Below are 24,268 nucleotides of genomic sequence, written 5' to 3'. Positions count from 1 at the left end.
AATTCATGATTAGATAAGTTTGTACAATTGATCAATGCCATCAACAACAGACCAACAGATTTTATGAATATATTGAGTTATTAAAAAAAAAAAATCAAATCGGAAAAGTCATCTCCGCCGCATCCCCGCCTATATGTTCCTCATCTTCTTCTCCCAATATCTCTTCAAGAACTTCCTTTTAGATTCAGGAACCAACACAGTGAAAACAATCCCCATAAAATGTAATAGCACCAAGCATCAACAACGAGTTCCTAACTCCAATCTCGGGAGGATAACTAGCATTGCGCCCGAAAGCTCGAACAATCGCACCTGCCTTACCAGCCGCCGCAGATATCCATGACAAGTCGATCTCAGCCTTGTCTTAGCGGGAACGATGCTGCAGAGAGCGATAAGTGTTGAAGCTTTGGAGACGGTGAAGACTTCGTAGATAGTGTTCATCGTTTCGGCAGCGGCGATCAATCCATCCGATTGCAGTGTAGATGTCTTTTTAGAATAGGTTGCTGTTGTACTAAGCGATGTTGAGGATGAAACATGTGGTGGTTGTGCCAAGGAGGTGGTGGCCGTGAGTTCGTGAGTCCGTGACGGCGAGCGAAAAGAATAAACAGGAATTAGGGTTTGATAAAATGACTATATTTTTTTGTAAAACAAAATTTTAATAAAAATAAATATTAAATAAAATTAATTTAAAATCAAATAAACTTATAAATTAATATCATATCATTTAAAATTAATTATTAATTGATACAGTAAGAGTAAAAACGAAATTTTATTTTTGTCAAAAAATCTTAGGTACGAAACTAATAAAATTTATTAGTTTAGGTATTAAATCGCACATTTTAATTAAATGATGTATTTTTCTTCTAACTAAAAAAGATATTAAACATCCAAATAAAAAATAGATGAAATATTTTTCGTTGAAGATTTTCATGATTTTTAAAAATTTCTTGTTGTNTTTTTTTTTTTTTTTTTTTTTTTTGCTTCTTTGTTGTGACAGCAGCCGACCTTTGTTTTCTCTATTTTGTAAGTTTGCTATTAGTTTTCTACTTTGTTTCTCAAAAGTCATGGTTTTGTTGATTTTCAATAACCTTTCTTTTTCTCTTGCGTAATTTTGTTTTATATAAAATAATTGTCTTTTAAAAATTTTCAATATAATTTAAATACTTTGTTATGTTTTTTTTTTATGGATAACAAAAAAAAAATATAAAACTAAGCGAACTTTCTTAGAAATTTCCTCCAATAGTTCTCTTTGACAGGATTCGACGCGTTGAACTTTACCATTGACCTGTTGACGTAACTAATACTATCGTAGAGTTTTGTTCCCTTATAACATTTTATCATTTTATTTCATTCGTAGTTCACAAGAAAATAAACTTATAACTTTTTATCTTTTTATTTCATTCGTAGTCCTCAAGAAAATAAACTTATACTAGTTGAAACCTAATAGTCGAGCTCAAATTCAAATGCTATATCTTCAAGGCAATCGAACTTGTCTGTCAATATGCTTTTTAGCTTTGAGCCATGAATGTTGGAAGTTTTTTAGATGAAATTTATGTAGCTCTTTAATGTTAGGTTCACCTGATAACTTTCGCTATGTTGTAAGTACTCAAAATATGAAAATCTAACTCCAATTTGAGGCCTTTTGATTTCAAAATTAGTGATTTCGAGTTATGTTCAAAACGTTATTCGTTTGATTAAAATAGATTTGTTAAACGTTAATTATTAATAGGGTTAAACATCAAGTTTTTGTAATTTGACAGAAACAGATAAGTTTAGAGACTTTTTGATTTGTCCCAAATTTAAAATTTACTAGGGCACGCACAAACTCAAGAGCTATGATGCTCTCTGACCCACTAAGGCTTCCGAATTAGCAGACAAAAAAACATGTAAAAGATAGCGTACTTAGCAAGCAAAGTCTTATTATTTCTTTGGATCATGTAAAAGGAATAATATATAAAAAAAGAAGGCATCATTACACTTGGAACCCCACCATGGAACATTGAATCAGCACCGTCAGTTTTTTTTGTACATGCTATCGTGAATACACTGAACCAGAGACACCACACACAAGTGTCGAAACCAGGTTTGACGATCGCCTTACGCTGCCGACTTCCGTTATCACTGATCGTTTTTGTGCGGGCTACCATTTGTGGCTCTCTAGAACGACAGATGGATGGCTCAGGTTACTTAAGTCTTAGCCACAAGAGACAATTTTCACAATGACGCGTATTGACCTTATTCGTTTTGTTTATAATTCGTTTCGACATCGGAGGTCCTAATTCCATAGGAAATTCAGTAGACATGCATAAACAAGGCAGCAAACACTTTCTGTTAAATCTTAATAACCTTGTTTTGTGAAACAAATATCCTTAATGAAAAGCCAAATAAATAATAACAAAGTAAAGAAGAAAATGGCCAAATAACTAAAAAGTAACAAGAACACGTATATGTAAATGAAATGTATTATTTAAATAAGTCAAGAAAATCGAAACAGGTTTAACAAAAGAATCAATAAAACAATGATTACACAAAGAGCCAGAAAAGATTATAATAAAATCTAAACTATATCCATCCAAAAGTCATATGAGATTAGCTTTTACTAAAATCACGATTTCTTCCAATCGGATTTTCATGTTTTTTTTTTCTTGGCCTGTAAAGTAGTTTCCAAGTGCACAAGGTAAAATTCTACACTTTAAAAAAAAAAAAAAAATGAGAAAGAGAATGATTGGTTTTTCACTGCTTGCCTTTTCCATGCCTTTCTCCTAGAAGTCCATGATGGTGATTACAGAGCTTTCGTGATCATAAGACCAGGTCATGATGATGTTGAAGATGATCTAGGTGTATATAGCATTAGCAATCCCCATCAACCACCATAAGGAACCAAGAAAAACAAGGAAATGCGCCTTTTTTGCTTCTTCTTTTTTGCTGAGTATGTAGTTAGGCATAGTACATGTACAAGCTATTTGCAGCGGCACAAGCAATTGAGTTCTCATTCGGATGCCAAGCAAGATGCAGCAGCTTTGTTGTGTAATCAAGAGCATTGCTATTCCCATCGACTCCGGGACTCTCTGATCCTGTTGTTTTGTAATCAAGAGCATTTCAGTATTGACTGATTTGAGGCCAATTTCTTAAAGGGTATAATGCTTAAATGAGAGAGGAGACAGAGAGACTAACCTCTACTTATAACACGCGTTATACTGCTTAGTGCGGTGGATGGCCTCGAAGGAATTGGGACATGTCTCCTATGATAAACCACAACACAAATTCCATTTCATCAACATTGAAAAGAAACAGAAGAGCACACTACTCTTAATGGCTTTACCAGGTTTACCTCATTGGGTTTCTGCTTGCTTCTAAGGTTGCCGTCTCAGTACTTCCCGGGGAAACACCAAACACACGGAATAGATTGCTGGAAAGAGTACGAAAGCGAAGGAATGATTATACAGGAAAATAATAGTCATTTGAGGATGCGAATATATAAAAATTGCTCTACGTTTTGGGGCATACCTGTAAGAACCTGTAGCTGCTCGTAATCCATTGCCACTTATACAACACTCGAACTTGTCAAAGATGGAATCATTTTCATATAAATCACAGAGCTGAAAATGGCCACAGGAAAAGGAGTACTAATCAGCTTTGCATAACTTCTCAAATACAACTCTCTCGAAGTATAGGAAACTGACCTTTGGTTTCAAATATTCATGAACCTGGAAAGTTGCTACGGGACCCGAGTCCATGTTGATGTCCCATAACTGACATGCAAAACACAACCAAGAGGTCAGTTTACCTTACGCAAACAATTACAAACCAGCCACTAATTGACTTTAATGTTATATCATATCTAATGCTAATGGAAACAATGAAAGTATGGACCTTAAGTGTCATGTAGTCACGGCTAAGTAGATATCTTCCTTCTTTGGCAAATTTGATGTCTGAGACTGAAGCAATTATCTCAGTGAAGAACGATTTAGGACCTGCTGCCTCTGGTTCCTCAAACCTGCAGAAATAAGTAACGTTAGCCTCTGCTGCTACCACAGGTTATCAAATCCTAGAAGAGAGTGCTGTCATTAATTTGCTTTCATACAACTTTATCTTCCTCAATAATAATTGAATATTTACGGTATTATGCTAGAAACTTAATTTGCGGTATTATGCTAGAAACTTATCTCTCAAGTTGGAATGAGATGAATTTTTCCAAAGAAAGGTAAGAGAGATAATTGAACAATGATGAAGTAAATAAGTAATGGAGATGGTTATCAAAATTTACACTGGACTACAAAGAAACTTAACAGAATTTCCAGCCTCAAGACTTACAATTTGGAATGGGAATCACATAAAGCTGATTGGCGCAGATCAATCAGGCGAATTGAACCTTTCGAACTGCTATAGGCTAACATATTGCAATGGGTAGGATGAAATTCTGCTGATGTGATAACCTCTGCAAGAAGGAATACAATAGCAATTACGCAGGATATAGCATCCAATTGCTTGATATATGTGTATCGTATACGTCAAAGTAGAGCACCATAAAATGCAGACAACATACGGGACAGAAAGAACAGTCGACCACTGCTTACCAGATAGATCTTCCATTTTAGCAGGCTTGACATCAACAATATTGAAACTTTGATTGTTGATCTCCATATTCCAAAGATTGATTCGCAAATCATCAGCAGAGAGAAATGTTTCGCCGTCACTAATTTGGGAGAACAAATATTATTAGAAGCAGAACATCATCAATTGAAGTATAGATCTCAAGCTAATATCAGCGAGGTAGTAGCAGTTTGAATAGAAAGACGATGAAATGGATTGATTATCCACAAAGGCACTGGTTCATCAGACGACTTATAGTGACATCATATATAGAAAAAAAAAATCAGTTGACTGTAAGAAAGAAGGCAGTTGAATACCAAATGGGTGAATAACCTACCTATTGTTTGAGATTGAATTGATATGATAATCATGAGCATGAGCATACACTTTCCGACATCTAGCCACAGGGCTCGACTCATGGCTAGTTACCTGTATATGTCAAACGAATTATTAGTCTACAGGTGAGTAATACCAAGTAATTTTGACTTCAGGATTAATTCCTAATCAGTGGTAGAGAAGGTCATGTAACTAGAGACTAGTACTAAAAACACAAGTCGAGCACCAATGAACAGTAAACTGGAGCAAATTGTATAATTCTTGTGGGCGCATATACTACATGATACTCCATGTTATTTCGGCTCAACTGGCACGAAGGGAAAACCCTGCACGTGAGTTTTCGTAATCATCCAGAAAAAGGTTAGTAAATTGATTGGCTCTACGATGCAGGTCTTCCTTGAGTTCGTGTTGAAACTAGCATGTTTAAAAACATTTAAAAAGCGACAAACAAAAAAATAAAGAAAACAAATTGTTCGGAGTACAACTACCACTGGTAATCGCAGCGAAGAGATGCCTCCTGGTGAATTGTTCACTTCAGGTACTCCTCCATTCACAAAGCATGGGCTTGCAACGGTTCCATTTCCTACAGTTCTTGAAGGATCTGAATTCATATCACAAATTTTCTTGATCTTCTTGTCTTGAACCTGTTAAAACCTCTCACATAAGAAAAAGTGGAAAGAGCCACATCTACATACTCATCTCATCTCAACAGGTTATTGACAGAAAAAAAGATCCAAAGAAAAACTATGTACTACATTAACGATGTAGAACAATCTAGATACAATAAGCAACCAACAAACAATGTCAACGCCCAGAGAGTTCAGATACCAACATTCTCGAGATTCCCCATGAAGCAAACACAAAGTTGCAATCTTAACAGTATGTCATTCAGAGGGCCAATAAATGATATAGAGGTAATTTTCACCTTCCAAAACTTGATGGTCTTATCATTCGTCGAGAGGAGAAAAAGAGCTCCATTGGCTGTTTGACACCATCTAATTTTGTTAATTTTCTCCTCTATCTCCAAACTCTTGAGGTAATCAAACTGGTAGACAAAGAAACAAACATTTGAAAAGACAGAAAAAACGGTATAACACAAATCGCGAGAAAGAAAACAGAGTGAATCAATCAAAAATACCTCAGGGTCATGACTCTGAAATTCTGTTTTATAACGAAACTCCGGATGCCTCAGTGGATAATCAGTTTCTTCAAGATCCCTTCTGGTTCCACCACTGCTCTGTAATCGATAACATGCAACAACAACAACAACATAACCAAATGTCCAATTTTTATGTAAATCACTTGGGAAGGGAAAAAGTGGACATACATTATTGGCATCGGTTCTCTCGAAAAGAACAACACGTCCTCCACGGTCACCGGTAGCAAGATGGTCACCAGAATTATCAAATTCAATCGCTGAGATTATATCAACTGCAGAGGAAACAACACCAGCTTTCAACTAAAAATAATTCAGGATAACATCGATTCAACAAAATGCAATCTAAAAAGCCTTAGAGCTTTCAAGTTACCCATAAACAGATACAAAGTTGAACCCCCATACACAAAATAAAAATCAAAACTTTACAATGATTGAAAATTTAATTAACGAACACAATCAGATCTACAAATCCAGATTACAAATTAAAAAAAAAAAAAATCGAATCAGAGAGAGAGAGATTAGATCGAATAGTATAAAGCTAAATACATGTGATGTGTATGTAATCAAAGCAACACAAGTCAACCCCCCCTGAGATATCTAACCTTCTTGAACTTCTTCACCAGCGCTTCGTTCACCGAAGACCTGAGAGAATCTCCATTCCAAAGGCAGAGATGGGTCTGCCGAAGCTGCGACGACCTCATCACCACCGTTCATTCCCTCTCTCTCCCTCTCTCTCTCTCTCTTATCTCTTTATCTCTATTCTCCGATTCACACACACACTCCCTCGGATGTAATCTAATGAATTAGGCGGATCGTGAAATCAGAGATTCCGATTTGGGGAGTCGAATCCGATTGAGCTGTCTCTCTCTCTTTCTCGCTCTCTCTCTCGCCGATAGATTGATGCAAATCGAAATCGATGAAGGGAGAAGAGAGTATCAGATGATTCCCAGATTTCGACAAACAAATAAAATCACACACTGTCGTCCTCTTTTTCTCTCTCTCTTTTTTTTTTTAATTAAATTAATTATAAAAATGTAAATATATCTATTTTGGTTTTATTACTTTGTTTATGAAAATTACCTCAGAGTTTTGAAATGGGAAACAAATATATATTATACTAATTATAATAATTCTTAACATTTATGACAAAAAGAAATCACATTTATTTCCAAACTAACCTATCATACACAAATATTTCTTTCTCTTTTTCTACACAGTGTTGAAAATTGCTGGATGTAGATTTTTTTTTCATTTTTAGTTTAATTTTTTATTTTTTAAATAAAGATATAATGTATGTCTCTTTCATATGACAGTATTATTATTGTTAGGTAGATTTACTCAGATGTCATACAAATTAAATAATATTACCAGAGCTATACAAATTTTTTTTATTATTATTATATTTTGGGTATATTTTTTATATTCAACGTGTTCTTGTTTTACGTTATGTCAAAAAACGTAATTACAAAAAATATCATTGCCATGTCAGAAAAATCGTGTCGCCACATTAGAAATCGCTGACGTGTATTAAATAACTCAGCCGTCAAGCGCTACAGCGGCAATGACAGCTGAATTACTGTATGTTGCAGCTGATTTAAAGAAAATGGTTGAATTATGAGCAAACAGCTGACTTACGAGCATAACTCAACCTATAGTTACGGCTGACTTATTGAAATATGTCTGAGTTATGAGAAAATGGTTGAGTTTCGAGCATAATCCAGCCGTAATTACGGCTAAATTTCGAGCATAACCTAGCCGTAATTACGGCTGATTTTTTATCTAATGGTTGAGTTGTCAAAAATTTAGCTCAGTTAATACTTCGACACAACTGAATTAACTCTCTCTGGCTAGCTGAGTTATTAACAACGGTTTACTTATGGGATGTGGCTGATTTACTTGAACATAAATCAGCCGTAATGAACTGAATTATCGGAAAACTTGGCCATTTTACGTATGACTTAGTAGCAAAAGATTAATTATATCATGCAGTTACAACCGACTTATTAAACGATACAGCTGAGTTACAGATTTTCTGTTGAGTTATGAGATAAAAAGACTGAATTTGGCAGCCGTTTTTTTGTTTTTAATTACTATAATAGTATTCATGTTGCGACAAACTTATAATTTTGTTTGATGGTTGATTTAATTAGGCTGATTTACATGTTCGTTTGGTGGTTCACTTGCCACTTCGGACTCATCATTCCATGTCGTCATCATCATAGAAAATACGAAACGTCTTTTTTCGACTCTTGTTCTTCAACTTGTTCAAAAGTGAAAGATTTACATGTTCTTCAACTCGTTCTTCAAATCAATAGAGATATCCATAACTTCGTTTTCCTCATTCTTCTTCATTTTTGTTCAAATATGTATTTCAAATATGTTCTTCAAATATGTTTCCGATAATTGGGTAAAGAAAAACAAATTTGTATTTCAAATATGTTCTTCAAATATGTTTCCGATAATTGGGTAAAGAAAAACAAATTTGTATTTCAAATATGTTCTTCAAATATGTTTCCGATAATTGGGTAAAGAAAAACAAATATGTATTTAACGCTGACGATAAGGATGTAGAGTTGTGCAGATAGATGCGGAAACAACGCATGACAAGCTTATGAAGTTGGTTCTCGATGACTCCGAACGCATTGAGACATCAGCTAAAGCTGAGCTACATGTTCTCGAACAAGGTTTGTGTCGGCTGAGTTATTTATATACAACCGAGTAGCAATATAACTAAGCCGTCATATGAATCTACGAGACCTTTTGTTTTCCCTTAAGTATTATAACTCGGCTGTCAAGTAATAAAATTCAGCTATTTACTTCATTTTATTTCTTGTTATAAGTCAGCCACGAAGCATTATAACTCAATCATCATATGAATCTACGAGACCTTTCATTTTCTCTTAAGTATTATAACACAGTCGTGAAGTAATATAAATCAGTCGTTTACTTTCAGTTTATTTCTTGTTATAAGTCAGCCACCAAGCATTATAACTCGGTTGTCATCTGAATCTATGACACTTTTCGTTTTCCTTTGAGTATTATAACTCAGCCATCAAGTAATAAAATTCAGTCATTTACTTTCAGTTTATTTTTTGTTATAAGTCAGCCATAAAGCATTAAACTCAGCCGTCATTTGAATCTACGACACCTTTCGTTTTTCCTTAACTATTATAACTCAGCCGTGAAGTAATATAATCATCTATTAGCTTTCAGTTTATTTCTTGTTATAAATCAGCCACCAAACATTATAACTCAGTCATCATATGAATCTACGAGACCTTTCTTTTTCCCTTAAGTATTATAACTCAGCCGTCAAGTAATAAAAATCAGCCATAAAGCATACAGTAACTCAGTCACCGAATCGGATAGATCTAACAAATCAGCCACCATATGTGTAAATCAACAGTGGCGACAATAAGCTGTAATAAATGATAAATAAGTGGTAAAACATCGATAAAAGCCCTCAATCAGCCGGAAACACGGCATAAATCACGGGTTATTGTCAAAACACTCAAAAATAAAAATTTTGACACATACCGGAACACGAAAAAGACAAGAGAGAGAGAGAGAGAGGCCGGAAGGAAGATAGAGACGAAAATTAGGGTTTCTCAACGGAATCGCCGAGAGAGAGAGAGAGAGAGAGAGAGAGAGAGAGAGAGAGAGAGAGAGAAAGAGTTTTTTTCTGTTTGTGAACAGTAATGAAACGATTTAGTTTTTCTCTCTTTTGAAAACTGACGATATTTAGCCAAAAAAAATTGTCAATAATGATGTGGAATAGTTTGTTGATGTGTATTTTTTAAATATTTTTGGAATTTAAAATGAAAAATTAACCTAGGGTGATAGTTATAATTACATTCAGAGCTGCTCTAAATATATGAGTAAGTTTTAGAAAATATTTAATATACTAGAAATATTTGTACTTTTCTATAACATCTGAGTAATTAATTCTTATTTTATTATTTTTTAGTGGCATCAATATTATTTTCACACTTGTTGGATGGACGTATAGACAATTAAACACTACTAAGGCTAAAACAAAAGTGAAATTTATATCTTGTCTAGACTCTATAAATTGTTTAGATTTTAAATATAACAGATTATGACCCGCGATATACCACGAGACAAGTTTTTACATAGTTGGTTTTGTTAATATACTATTTTAATACTAGTTTTGCTAATGTAGTATTTTGTTAATTTTAGTGATTAAGTATATAATCCGCGCTTACATGACGGGTTATATGACATGACAAGATTGAATTGATAATACTAAAAAATCAAATATCATTAATATGATATTTCAATATGGGTTAAATCTTCATTTTACTATTTTAACAACACCAATATAAAATATATGAAATCAAACTTATTTAATTAAGATTATATTATACAAAAATTGTTGTGTGGTAATAACTCGTTTGTGTTATTTTGAAATTTAATATGTTTAAATTTATAATTTTAAAACTTTTTATTAAGTTTAGATATATTAGTTATATATGGTAAATTTCTTACAATTTTATAACTTACTATATACAGTAAATTTACTTTATATTTATGTTGAACCCACACATTTTATAATAATTGAGTAATATATGTTTGTTTTTGAAAATTTAGATCACAAAATATGCAGAAAAGATTTATTTTTTTTAACTTTATGTATTATATGATGATTCACGACATTTAAAATTTGAAATAAAAAAGAGATAATATAAGTATAAATTTTTTTAATCTGGAATAAATATTTTAAATATCTATATTAATTATAGAACATTATATATATGAATATTTAAAATATTTTAATTGTGTTTGGTTATAAGCATACTAGAGAGAGTTAACTAAACTTGTTTGGATATGAATGATATATAATCATTTAATGATATTCAATTGTAAATGTTTCCAAAAACATATTTTTGAGTAAAAAATGCTGCAATTATACTAGTACAGATATTAAATTTTCAATTAGTCGATTTTTAAAAATATATCAAAATTAAATAGGTTTCTTGGATAATTTCAGAGGTGATATAAAAAAAAACCGATTTATTTTCGTTTAAGAGAGAAACAATTCACACTCTTTTCTACGCTTTCTACTTTGATAGCTCATCACAAATTGTGAACTCTAGCTCGGAATGACAACGGCCGAGTAAGAACATCGACGACCGACCGTGAAGTCACACCCGAGAAACGATGGTGTAATCAAGCAAGTATGACCACTAAATTAGCTTATATAGCATCTTCTATATATGTCTCACTTTACCAGCTATTGAGGTTGATGCTACATTACTTACAGAGCCGGCATGAATCTTTATTGTTAAGATTCAGATTCACCGGAGAACACGACGGAGAAGAAGAAGAAAGGAGAGCCATTAAAGCTCTAACTAACTTTCTTAACAGAAATAAATGTGTATTACAAAGCTTAGTTTAGGAAGTTAATTCTAATATTCTTATATACAAACTTCTCATTATTGAATTAAACAATGAATTATTGAATTAAACAATGAAGAATCTTATGAATAAACTCTCTTTAAGAAAACCTTGTGTTGCTTTAGAAAAATTGACTCAAAAAACTAAAGCTATCTCAAACTCTCTTATCTCTCACAAGTTGTGTCACACATTGACACCTCCTTATATATAGATAGAGAAGTATTAAACCAAGTCCTAATCTGATTAGGATTACTTTATTTAGATAACTCCTAAATAACTTTGGACTAATCCTATTCCATAACTCGGTAGGATTATCTTTGAACCTTCTTGTATTTACTTGTCCCTCAAGCTTAAGCCAACATTCACCCCCTTAAGCTTGATTTCCTCTTTTGATATGTCCTTAACTCCAACAAAGTCTCTCATCTCCAAAAACTTAATCCTCCCAAGTGCTTTTGTGAGTATATCAGCCTTCTGCTTGCTTCCTGGTATATGCTCCACTTCCACTAAACTATTTTCAACACATTCTCGGATGAAATGATACCTTCGATGTATGTGCTTACTTCTACCGTGAAAGATAGGATTCTTCGTGAGAGCTATGGTAAATTTGTTGTCTATTCGTATTAGCACCTTCTCGCAGTCTCGTCCAGTAATCTCACCACGAAGCTCCTGAAGTCATATGGCCTGTTTCGCGGCTTCAGTAGCTGCCATAAACTCAGCCTCACAAGACGACATTGCCACAGTATCTTGTTTCTGCGAACACCAAGTAATCGTACAGTGGTTAAAATAAAAAATATGACATGTGGTGCTCTTCCCATCATCCTCATCAACATTGTGGCTGTAATCGCTGAAACCAACCAATCCTGTTTCGTCGAAATGAGTACGACTGATCTCACTATAGCCATCTAGCTTTGTTCCTTCTGCACAAGTGAAGTTGAGTCCAAACGAGAGTATCCCTCGCAGATACCTGAGTATCTGTTTCAGTGTGTCTCCATGAGATACCTTAGGCTCATGCATGTACCTGCTCAAAACACACACACAAAATGAAAAATCTGGTCGTGTGTGTAGCAGATACCTGAGACATCCAATGTTTCGTCTATATACTCTCTCATCAACACCCTCTTCTCCTTGAGCTTTTGACATTGTCAACCCAGACTCCATAGGTGTAAGTACCGCATTACACTTTTTCAACCCTTCTTCTTCAAGAATCTTACCCGCATATCTCTCTTGTTTCAACATTATACCATTATCATGCTGAATCACTTCGATTCCAAGGTAGTAAGTTAGTCTACCGAGATCACTCATCTCGAACCTTGCGGCCATTCCAGCTTTAAAATCTCTAATTACTTCCAAGCATGAACCTGTGACAAGTAAGTCATCTACATAGACTGCCACCATAAGAAGATGACCCTCCACTATCTTTCGATACATGGAGGCTTCTTTTGACACTTCTCAGACTTCAAATCCTTAAGAGTTTGATTGAGCTTAGCGTTCCAGGCTCTTGGCGCATGTTTCAAGCCATACAAGGCTTTGTGTAGCTTATACACTTTACCTTCACTTCCTGCAACTATAAAACCATCAGGCTGAGAAACATAGACTTCTTCTTTAAGGTCGCAGTGAAGAAATGCAGTCTTTACATCAAGATGATGTACTTCCCATCTGCATGAAGCAGCTAATGCAATAATAAGTTGAATAGTCTCAATACGCGTTACAGGAGCAAAGACTTTGTCGAAATCAATACCGTACCTCTGGACATAAACCTTTACTACTAACCCAATCTTATACTTGTTAATGCTTCCATCAGAGTTTCGTTTGATTTTAAAAACCCACTTGAGACCTATCGGTTTTACTCCTGGTGGAAGATCAACTAAGCTCCAAGTGCTGTTTTCAGTTACTGATGATATCTCGTCATCACACGCATCACGCCAAACCTGCAACTCACTCGCTTCAAGGTAATCCCATGGTTCTTCATCAAGTGTAAGCAACAGCCGTTCACACTCTAACTCACCCACAAGAGCATAATCTTGCTCAATCTCTGCCAAAAGAACATAATCGTCAAGATATTTTGGCTGGACCGACACTCTCGAAGATCTTCGCAACACAGGTTGCACTTCCAGCTACTGTTGGTGTCCTTCATTCCTCTCTGCTACATTCCTCGTAGCAAACTCTTCTTTGCGGCTATTATCAATAACAGCAGACCCCTCATCAAGTATAGTAACATCACCATTGTTACATGTTTTATCTATTGTCTCTTCACAAGCCTCTGTTTCTCTGACTTCAAGCAAGTCTCTTATTCCATTATTACCGAATTGTCTTAACACAATTTTGAATGTTCCAGAATTAACAACAACTTCTTCATCATTCCATCTACAACTAGTGTTTTCATCGAATATCACATCTCGATTTACGACTATCCTCTGTTTCACTGGATCGAGTAATCTATAAGCTTTAGATCCTGGTTTTGTGCCAAGATTCACTAAAGCCCTCGATCGATCATCCAACTTCCGCAAGTGTTGAGCCTCTATTTTTGCATAGCCAATACAACCAAACACACGAAGATGCTGCAGGTTTTGTTTCTTACCTTTGAAAGCCTCATAAGGTGTTTGTGTAACCAAAACCTTTGTTGGAACTCTATTGATGAGATAAGTGGCATGCCTCACTACTTCACCCCACAAATAGTTTGGAACCTTCATGTGTTTAAGAATGCTTCTGGTCATTCCAAGCAAAGTTTTGTTTCTTCTTTCAACAACTCCATTTTGTTGCGGAGAGTAAGGAGCTGTTAAATGTCTTTGAATACATGCATCCTCACAAAATTTATTGAATTCTCCTGATACAAATTCCCCACCTCGGTCTGTTCTGAAAGTTTTTATTGCAGCCCCTGACTCTTGCTAAACTAATGCCTTAAATCTCTTAAATCTCTCAAAGACATCATTCTTCTCTTTTAAGAGCAGCGTCCACATGTATCTAGAATGATTGTCAATCAACACAAATATGTATCGGTTTCCAGCAGGTGTAATGGGTCCACAGAGGTCTCCATGAACGAGTTCAAGCACATGTGAAGCACGGTATGACGTTGCCTTTGGGAACTCTCCTCTCGATTGTTTTCCAAGTAAACATGAAGTACATAAGTCTTTGTCAACTTCAAACCTTGGTAGACCTGTGACCATCTGGTTCCGAAACATATTTCCGAGTCTAGCATGCCATTTTGAAGTATCGCTAATTGTTCTGAGCTGTAAGCATCTAGTAGTTTCAACTTCCATAACTACTTTGTATAACCTGTTCCTTGATCTATTAGCTCTCACCAGCAACCTTTCGTCTCTATCATATAAGGTTAAATAATCCTTTCTCATTCTGACATCACATCCAGATTTTGTTGCATGACCGAGACTTATGATATTGCTTTTTAATTCTGGTATGTAGTAGACTTCACCTAAGATTTTCCTTTCACCATTAGCACACACAAACAGAATTGACCCTTTTCCCTTTATGTCAATATGAGAATCATCTCCGAACCTGACTTTTCCTGTTATAGTTTAATCAAGCTTGAAGAAATAGCTATGATGTCCGCACATATGGTTGCTCGCTCCATTGTCCAGGTACCATACATTGTCTTCTGCAGAGTGTTTCTCCAACTGACTCGGCTTTACACTCTGTTCATTGAGATACACTACTTCATGCCTCATTAGTTGATCAGCTTCATGATTGATGGCGCCTTCGTTTTCCTCTGCTTCTTGAAGTTTTAATAATCTATCTGGACAATTTGATACATAGTGACCTACAAGCTCACATCTATAGCATACAATCTTTGATTTATCCTTCTGTTGATAACCAAATCGTCCCCGTCCTCTACCTCGACCAAATCTACCACCGAATCTCCCACCGCCTTGTCCTCGTCCTCTGATATCACCCGAGTATCCTTGAAAAGATTGAGAATCCATATTAGCATACATAAGCTTCCCTTGATCATCTTCTTGCTGTTTTTCTTCATCACATATTCTTTCCTCATAAACCTTGAGTCTGCAGACAATATCTCCAAACCTAGTTGTATTGAGGTCTAAAACCTGTTCAAAAGCGGCAACAATATGTATATAACGTCTTCGAGGTAAGCTTTTAAGAAACTTCTTCACTAACTTCGGTTCTTCAATATCCTCTCCTAAAGCTGCAGATTTTGTCGAAATCTCATATAGTTTCCCAACAAAATCATCAATTTTGTCACTATCCTTCATCTTTAGTCGATCAAAACTGGCCATTAAATTCTGTAAGTGTGCTTCTCGAACCCTATCTGCACCAACATGTCTTGATTTTATAGCTTCCCATACATCTTTGGCAAAGGTAAGATTTCCTACTTGAAGAATTAGAGCCTCTGGTATGGACTGGAACAAAAGATCTTTAGCCATATTGTTCTTTTCTTCATTCGCTGAACCTGGTTCTATGGCTTTCCAAACTTTGTGAATTCTTAGAGTGATATCCATTCTCATGGACCATACGGTGTAGTTTATGGCATTAAGCATAGGACATTAGATTGAGGAGGAACCACTTTCTCGTACTGTATTTGGTACAACAACTATGGCTCATGCATCTTTCCCTGTATCTCCCATGTTTTAGATTTCGACAAAACAAGAGCGACTTCTCTTGTAATCGTGTGAAAGAAAAATTTGTTTGAAAAAGATCCTCTCTTTAGTTCAAAAGATACTAGATTGAGAAATTCAATAATGCTCTGATACCAAATATTGAATTAAACAATGAAGAATCTTATGAATAAACTCTCTGTAAGAAAACATTGTGTTGCTTTAGAAAAACTGACTCAAAAAACTAAAGCTATCTCAAACTCTCTTATCTCTCACAAGTTGTGTCACACATTGACACCTCCTTATATATAGATAGAGAAGTATTAAACCAAGTGCTAATCTGATTAGGATTACTTTATTTATTTAGATAACTCTTAAATAACTTTGGACTAATCATATTTCATAACTCGGTAAGATTATCCTTGAACCTTCTTGTATTTATTTGTCTCTCAAACTTAAGCCAACACTCATTAACCTAAACTAAGTGAACCAGAGATAACCAGTTGATAACCAATCAATAACCAATTCTCATGTATCCTAATATTTACTTAACCTCTGCGAGCTAAGTGTTCTTAAGAATACAAGTGTGATACTACTGCAAAGACACGTTACCCTAAATTTCTCGCTATATACTTTTTTATATAGCTTGTGGATTTACACTGAAACTTCATTAACTCATATTTGCAGAGGGCTTATAGTCTTTTCACTCTTGTACGCATTAACACATAACACACAAACATATCTCTAATTCATGTCCATCGACTTGTAACAGCTTACTTGTAGAGAGTACATTTGTAAGGACTGTCAAAGAGATAACAAAGCTGAAAAGAGATCAGTATTTACACTTTTAAACTATGATGCTTAATTTACTTTAATTGGTCTTATTAGTGGTGGTTCGCCAACCCATAGTTCGTTGATCGTAAGTTATATGATTAGGTGCCTAATAGCTCTTTGCATATATTAAGAAGAGTGCACTGAATTTTGTTGATCAATGAGAATTGAGAAGATAACATATTTTACATTTATAACGCAAAAACATTCCTATTTACCTTGAAAAAAAAAAAAAAAGAGATTTGAATATCAAGAATCAAGATTGGAAAATGTTACCTGTCTAATGAAAAATTCTTGTGCAGACCCAATTGATATCGTCATGTTTCTTTGCTTTCGTCCATATTCTCTGATTAGAACAATGACATGATTTATAAGAGTAAATAACTCAGTTTTACAAGTAATGAAACTAAACAATGCAAACACATATATAAATTTTATGAGAGGACTTCAAAAGTTATACTATGATGAAAACAAAAAAAGTCGGAATTTTTTTGCAAATATGTGGAAATCAACCAAAAACTTTTTTGTTGTAGAGTGTAGACAATTGAATTGACAGTTTTACCCTTTACCAACAACATTCAATTATATGAATAAGAGTTAGGCTTTGGAGACAGACACCAGTGGAGAGAGAGGCATACTCCAATCTTATGTTTTTGCATGTTTTGTAAGAAACATTTTTCGAAAGAAAATTACGAAATCTTACACAATAATTCATATTTGGTTATCAACGTAAGCACGCGTCTCGATTCTTGCCATTTGCTTGATTAAATGAATCCCTTCTTTTGTTTTTTGAGAAATTTATAAAACACCATTTTTACATTAAATAGTCTTGTACTATGAAAATAATTCTTAAGATTGGTTTTTATCCTAGCTTTGTTTAAGAAAATTTTCATATCTTTGATCTATAGAATTAATATTGTATAGCAGTCTATTCTTTTGTTCTACCCAAAAGAAAGAAAAGACTATTCTTTCATATTTGAACTATTCTTTTACAATATATGCATCGTTTCTGCACTATATTATATCATCATCGAGTCTCCAAGACTCCAAATTTAGTGTGCGCGCACAACATTTACTTATTGGAACTAAATTACGAAATTATAATTAACACCAAGAGTCAACTTGTTTTGTAGGGTTATTATATATAGTTTCAATATCGAATTCTAATTTGTTTCAAAAATGTCAAAACGAAACTTTTGAGACATTTTGAAAAAACCTACAAATTTTGAGATCCTGCCAACAACAAAAAAAAAAGAAACAAGGCAAAAATAGTATAGAAGTCACTCCATTGAAATCTCATCCCAAAATTGCATCAAGTTTACAAAATACTTAGAGAATGTGTTGCGGATCTCACGATTAATGAACTTGAGCGAGTTAGGTGGTTGTAAAGGAGATATATTCCTTTTGCTTCCATGTGTGATATTAAATTGTTGCTTGCGTTGCTATCAGAACGACACTTAGTATAAACCGGTCAGAGTACATGAGTATATATCCATGATTTTGCCGTCTTTCTTGGTGATACATAACATTTGTTCTTCATAAGGGATAGTAGTAGCAGCATTTACGTGATCATTTAAAAGTTTATGGAACTGTTACGCAATAAATGATTCATGTCGAAAATAATTAAACCATGTCGCCATTTGTCACTATACATAAGATTTGTCTATATAGGAGACTATGTAGTAGTATGTATGTACTAACAACCATTCTTGTATTCATAAAAGTTTTAACATCGCTTTCACAAAAAATAAATAAATATGAGTCATTTCTTTAATCTTTGTAGATAATATTATGGGTCGTAAAAAAAACTACTATATATAAGCAGATGTGTGGTCAAAGGTCAATCATCTTCCAACAATAATAAAAACTCAAATATGAAAACTCATTCACAAACAAATCAACAACACAAAGGAAATGTCAATAAGAGAGGATTGAGTTTGGTGAAAGCTATTGTGTCCATTGATTTTGGAGAAATATGTATTAATATTTTTTTCTTTCGATTAGATGATATACTACAAAATTATGATAAATGAGGTGGGGTTTGGTGAAGAAGATTTATATTTTTATTAATCGTAAAAAATAAAAAAAATTCCAATTTACATGGACTAAACTGCTTAGGTTATATCGTCGTCAACATGGGCCCACTCTTCCACCCGAAAGCCCAATCAAAAAATCTCTCACTATCTTCACCAACCCACTCCTCTGTTTCACCAAACCCATTTCCTTTATTTCCAAAGTCCCACCCTCGTATTTCTCAACCTTTCCGTTTTTAAACCCATAAGTTTCATTACACATCCAAATTTTGTTTTGACTGATCGATCTTCAAATTGGAACCCAATGGTTTTAGTTTTTCATGTACTGGATGTTGTTGACGGCCAAACAGTGTGGTTGGTAGCTTGGTAAATATATATGTCTTCTATTAATATGAAACCAAAATAGACCAAATCAACAAATGTAGACATTATTAAAGTTCATATACCCCATAAATGGCAAATATCTATATATATATATATAACTTTTGGCTATGCCTTTTTCCTAAAAATCATGGAATTTTTTTTTTTGCTTATCTCTTAAAATTATTTATACACAATGGATTTTTTGTTTTTTTGGACAATACACAATGGATTTACTTTTAATTTATCTTTACTATGCTATATTTATCCCAGTGTTTTTTTGTTTTTCATTAATTCCGCTACAATAATAATTTACCACTACACTTTATGCGTTTATACGTGATTTTCAACAAAATTAATATTAAAAAAAAATATAAAAAATGGCAGCTTACCAAAACGTGAAAAAAATGAGAACCCATACTCTACTTCGTAATGACAAAATTACCCTCATAATAATCAATAAACTACAAAACTAACATTTTCACCAACCCCACCGTTTTGTTTACTCCGATTGTGTTCTCTATATGAACTCCTCCGACACAACTCAAGTCTCCTTCAGGCCAAAGCCTAAAATATTCACACAGAAAGAAAACTCTTTTCCCTTTTTTTTTTTTTAATATAATCTCTAAAGCTTCAAACAAAAACAAAAGCTCATTTTTATTACAATGGCGCCACAACAAGAAGTGATGGAGAAGAAACAGAGCAACAACGGTGACGTCATATTCCGATCAAAGCTACCTGATATTTACATCCCAAACCACCTCTCTCTCCACGACTACATCTTCCAGAACCTCTCCCAGTTCGCCTCCAAGCCTTGCCTCATCAACGGACCGACCGGCCACGTCTACACTTACTCCGACGTCCACGTCATCTCCCGCCAGATAGCCGCCGGTTTTCACAAACTCGGCGTTAACCAAAACGACGTCGTCATGATCCTCCTCCCTAACTGCCCCGAGTTCGTCCTCTCTTTCCTCGCCGCTTCTTTCCGCGGCGCGACCGCCACCGCCGCCAACCCTTTCTTCACCCCGGCGGAGATCGCCAAACAGGCCAAAGCCTCCAACACCAAACTCATCGTCACCGAGTCTCGCTACGTCGACAAAGTCAAACCCCTCAAAAACGACGACGGTGTCGTCATCGTCTGCATCGACGACAACGAATCCGTCCCGATCCCCGAAGGCTGCCTCCGGTTCACCGAGTTGACTCAGGAGACGACCGAGTCAACAGACGTCAACGACTCGGTGAAGATTTCTCCGGACGACGTGGTGGCGCTTCCATACTCCTCCGGCACGACGGGGCTACCCAAAGGAGTGATGCTGACTCACAAGGGACTGGTCACGAGCGTTGCCCAGCAAGTCGACGGCGAGAACCCGAATCTTTATTTCCACAGCGACGACGTCATACTCTGTGTTTTGCCCATGTTTCATATCTACGCTCTGAACTCGATCATGTTGTGTGGGCTTAGGGTTGGTGCGGCGATTCTGATAATGCCCAAGTTTGAGATTCATCTGCTTTTGGAGCTGATTCAGAGGTGTAAAGTCACGGTGGCTCCGATGGTTCCGCCTATTGTGTTGGCGATTGCGAAGTCGCCTGAGACGGAGAAGTATGATCTGAGTTCGATAAGAGTGGTGAAATCGGGCNCAAAATACTTAGAGAATGTGTTGCGGATCTCACGATTAATGAACTTGAGCGAGTTAGGTGGTTGTAAAGGAGATATATTCCTTTTGCTTCCATGTGTGATATTAAATTGTTGCTTGCGTTGCTATCAGAACGACACTTAGTATAAACCGGTCAGAGTACATGAGTATATATCCATGATTTTGCCGTCTTTCTTGGTGATACATAACATTTGTTCTTCATAAGGGATAGTAGTAGCAGCATTTACGTGATCATTTAAAAGTTTATGGAACTGTTACGCAATAAATGATTCATGTCGAAAATAATTAAACCATGTCGCCATTTGTCACTATACATAAGATTTGTCTATATAGGAGACTATGTAGTAGTATGTATGTACTAACAACCATTCTTGTATTCATAAAAGTTTTAACATCGCTTTCACAAAAAATAAATAAATATGAGTCATTTCTTTAATCTTTGTAGATAATATTATGGGTCGTAAAAAAAACTACTATATATAAGCAGATGTGTGGTCAAAGGTCAATCATCTTCCAACAATAATAAAAACTCAAATATGAAAACTCATTCACAAACAAATCAACAACACAAAGGAAATGTCAATAAGAGAGGATTGAGTTTGGTGAAAGCTATTGTGTCCATTGATTTTGGAGAAATATGTATTAATATTTTTTTCTTTCGATTAGATGATATACTACAAAATTATGATAAATGAGGTGGGGTTTGGTGAAGAAGATTTATATTTTTATTAATCGTAAAAAATAAAAAAAATTCCAATTTACATGGACTAAACTGCTTAGGTTATATCGTCGTCAACATGGGCCCACTCTTCCACCCGAAAGCCCAATCAAAAAATCTCTCACTATCTTCACCAACCCACTCCTCTGTTTCACCAAACCCATTTCCTTTATTTCCAAAGTCCCACCCTCGTATTTCTCAACCTTTCCGTTTTTAAACCCATAAGTTTCATTACACATCCAAATTTTGTTTTGACTGATCGATCTTCAAATTGGAACCCAATGGTTTTAGTTTTTCATGTACTGGATGTTGTTGACGGCCAAACAGTGTGGTTGGTAGCTTGGTAAATATATATGTCTTCTATTAATATGAAACCAAAATAGACCAAATCAACAAATGTAGACATTATTAAAGTTCATATACCCCATAAATGGCAAATATCTATATATATATATATAACTTTTGGCTATGCCTTTTTCCTAAAAATCATGGAATTTTTTTTTTTGCTTATCTCTTAAAATTATTTATACACAATGGATTTTTTGTTTTTTTGGACAATACACAATGGATTTACTTTTAATTTATCTTTACTATGCTATATTTATCCCAGTGTTTTTTTGTTTTTCATTAATTCCGCTACAATAATAATTTACCACTACACTTTATGCGTTTATACGTGATTTTCAACAAAATTAATATTAAAAAAAAATATAAAAAATGGCAGCTTACCAAAACGTGAAAAAAATGAGAACCCATACTCTACTTCGTAATGACAAAATTACCCTCATAATAATCAATAAACTACAAAACTAACATTTTCACCAACCCCACCGTTTTGTTTACTCCGATTGTGTTCTCTATATGAACTCCTCCGACACAACTCAAGTCTCCTTCAGGCCAAAGCCTAAAATATTCACACAGAAAGAAAACTCTTTTCCCTTTTTTTTTTTTTAATATAATCTCTAAAGCTTCAAACAAAAACAAAAGCTCATTTTTATTACAATGGCGCCACAACAAGAAGTGATGGAGAAGAAACAGAGCAACAACGGTGACGTCATATTCCGATCAAAGCTACCTGATATTTACATCCCAAACCACCTCTCTCTCCACGACTACATCTTCCAGAACCTCTCCCAGTTCGCCTCCAAGCCTTGCCTCATCAACGGACCGACCGGCCACGTCTACACTTACTCCGACGTCCACGTCATCTCCCGCCAGATAGCCGCCGGTTTTCACAAACTCGGCGTTAACCAAAACGACGTCGTCATGATCCTCCTCCCTAACTGCCCCGAGTTCGTCCTCTCTTTCCTCGCCGCTTCTTTCCGCGGCGCGACCGCCACCGCCGCCAACCCTTTCTTCACCCCGGCGGAGATCGCCAAACAGGCCAAAGCCTCCAACACCAAACTCATCGTCACCGAGTCTCGCTACGTCGACAAAGTCAAACCCCTCAAAAACGACGACGGTGTCGTCATCGTCTGCATCGACGACAACGAATCCGTCCCGATCCCCGAAGGCTGCCTCCGGTTCACCGAGTTGACTCAGGAGACGACCGAGTCAACAGACGTCAACGACTCGGTGAAGATTTCTCCGGACGACGTGGTGGCGCTTCCATACTCCTCCGGCACGACGGGGCTACCCAAAGGAGTGATGCTGACTCACAAGGGACTGGTGACGAGCGTTGCCCAGCAAGTCGACGGCGAGAACCCGAATCTTTATTTCCACAGCGACGACGTCATACTCTGTGTTTTGCCCATGTTTCATATCTACGCTCTGAACTCGATCATGTTGTGTGGGCTTAGGGTTGGTGCGGCGATTCTGATAATGCCCAAGTTTGAGATTCATCTGCTTTTGGAGCTGATTCAGAGGTGTAAAGTCACGGTGGCTCCGATGGTTCCGCCTATTGTGTTGGCGATTGCGAAGTCGCCTGAGACGGAGAAGTATGATCTGAGTTCGATAAGAGTGGTGAAATCGGGCGCTGCACCGCTTGGTAAAGAGCTTGAAGATGCCGTTAGTGCCAAGTTTCCTAACGCCAAGCTCGGTCAGGTGTGTGTACATGTGTCTCACTTGTTATTATTATATTTTTCCATTTGTTTTTTTCGAAAATACGAAATAGTATTAAATTAGAAAATCCCAATTAATATTAGGAATGGAATCTCATAATATAATTTTAACAAAAAAAATGTAGAAATACATTAAAAAAAAAAAACAAATTTGGTTGATAACTATGTTTTTGGGAAAACAAATTAGGTAAATAAGTAAATAACTATGAATTTTTTTATTATGTATATTCTTTTTAGTGAAAAAATTAATTGTGTACTATATTTTCTAGATAAAATCTTCTTTTATTAATAAGAAAATCTTGCTATTTAATAATATAAGAGTAATGTTATATAGAGAATAACAACACACAATAAAATGTTATTTTTGAATAAGCTACTGACTTGTATGAATAAGCTACTGACTTGTATTTTGGGCCTTTTGGCTAATCAGAATTACACATTGTAATTGTTGATCGTTAAAACTAAAATGTTAAAACGAAGATTTTCTGATTTTGGAAATGTTAATACGAGATCAGGGATACGGAATGACAGAAGCAGGTCCAG

The 24,268-nt window shown here is 35.4% G+C and overlaps 3 protein-coding genes across 4 annotated transcripts in view; 2 read left to right on the top strand and 1 right to left on the bottom strand.

The window, feature by feature from the left end:
• Positions 2,444-7,091, bottom strand: LOC104742684 (serine/threonine protein phosphatase 2A 55 kDa regulatory subunit B alpha isoform). 2 transcript variants are annotated; one of them, XM_010463703.2, is made up of 14 exons: positions 6,688-7,091; positions 6,254-6,357; positions 6,065-6,163; positions 5,852-5,971; positions 5,412-5,570; positions 4,928-5,019; positions 4,575-4,693; positions 4,312-4,435; positions 3,871-3,994; positions 3,681-3,749; positions 3,505-3,596; positions 3,329-3,406; positions 3,172-3,239; positions 2,444-3,071 (listed from the first exon to the last, which is right to left on the bottom strand). In XM_010463703.2, exons 1-14 carry the CDS (start codon positions 6,797-6,799, stop codon positions 2,935-2,937), a joined length of 1,497 nt encoding a protein of 498 aa, XP_010462005.1. In that variant the 5' UTR covers positions 6,800-7,091; the 3' UTR covers positions 2,444-2,934. The 2 variants fall into 2 exon arrangements, with proteins under 2 accessions (XP_010462005.1, XP_010462006.1); XM_010463704.2 differs by having other exon boundaries at positions 5,415-5,570.
• LOC104742683 (4-coumarate--CoA ligase 1-like) overlaps positions 19,768-24,268 on the top strand; it is a 10,390-nt gene continuing 5,889 nt past the window's right edge. The window contains exon 1 of the mRNA XM_019236177.1: positions 19,768-20,899. Coding sequence (XP_019091722.1) covers positions 19,958-20,899 — 942 coding nt within the window. The 5' untranslated portion in view covers positions 19,768-19,957. The remainder of the gene's footprint in view (positions 20,900-24,268) is intronic.
• The window catches only part of LOC104744060 (4-coumarate--CoA ligase 1-like), a 2,297-nt gene continuing 490 nt past the window's right edge, over positions 22,462-24,268 (top strand). Inside the window, exons 1-2 of the mRNA XM_019235390.1 lie at positions 22,462-23,708; positions 24,241-24,262. Of these exons, the coding sequence (XP_019090935.1) occupies positions 22,668-23,708; positions 24,241-24,262 (1,063 nt within the window). The 5' untranslated portion in view covers positions 22,462-22,667. The remainder of the gene's footprint in view (positions 23,709-24,240; positions 24,263-24,268) is intronic.

Source organism: Camelina sativa, chromosome 14, assembly GCF_000633955.1.
Source record: "Camelina sativa cultivar DH55 chromosome 14, Cs, whole genome shotgun sequence".
Lineage (NCBI taxonomy): Eukaryota > Viridiplantae > Streptophyta > Magnoliopsida > Brassicales > Brassicaceae > Camelina > Camelina sativa.
The sequence above is the reverse complement of the archived record's forward strand: the minus strand, read 5'-3'. Positions and strand labels throughout refer to the sequence as shown.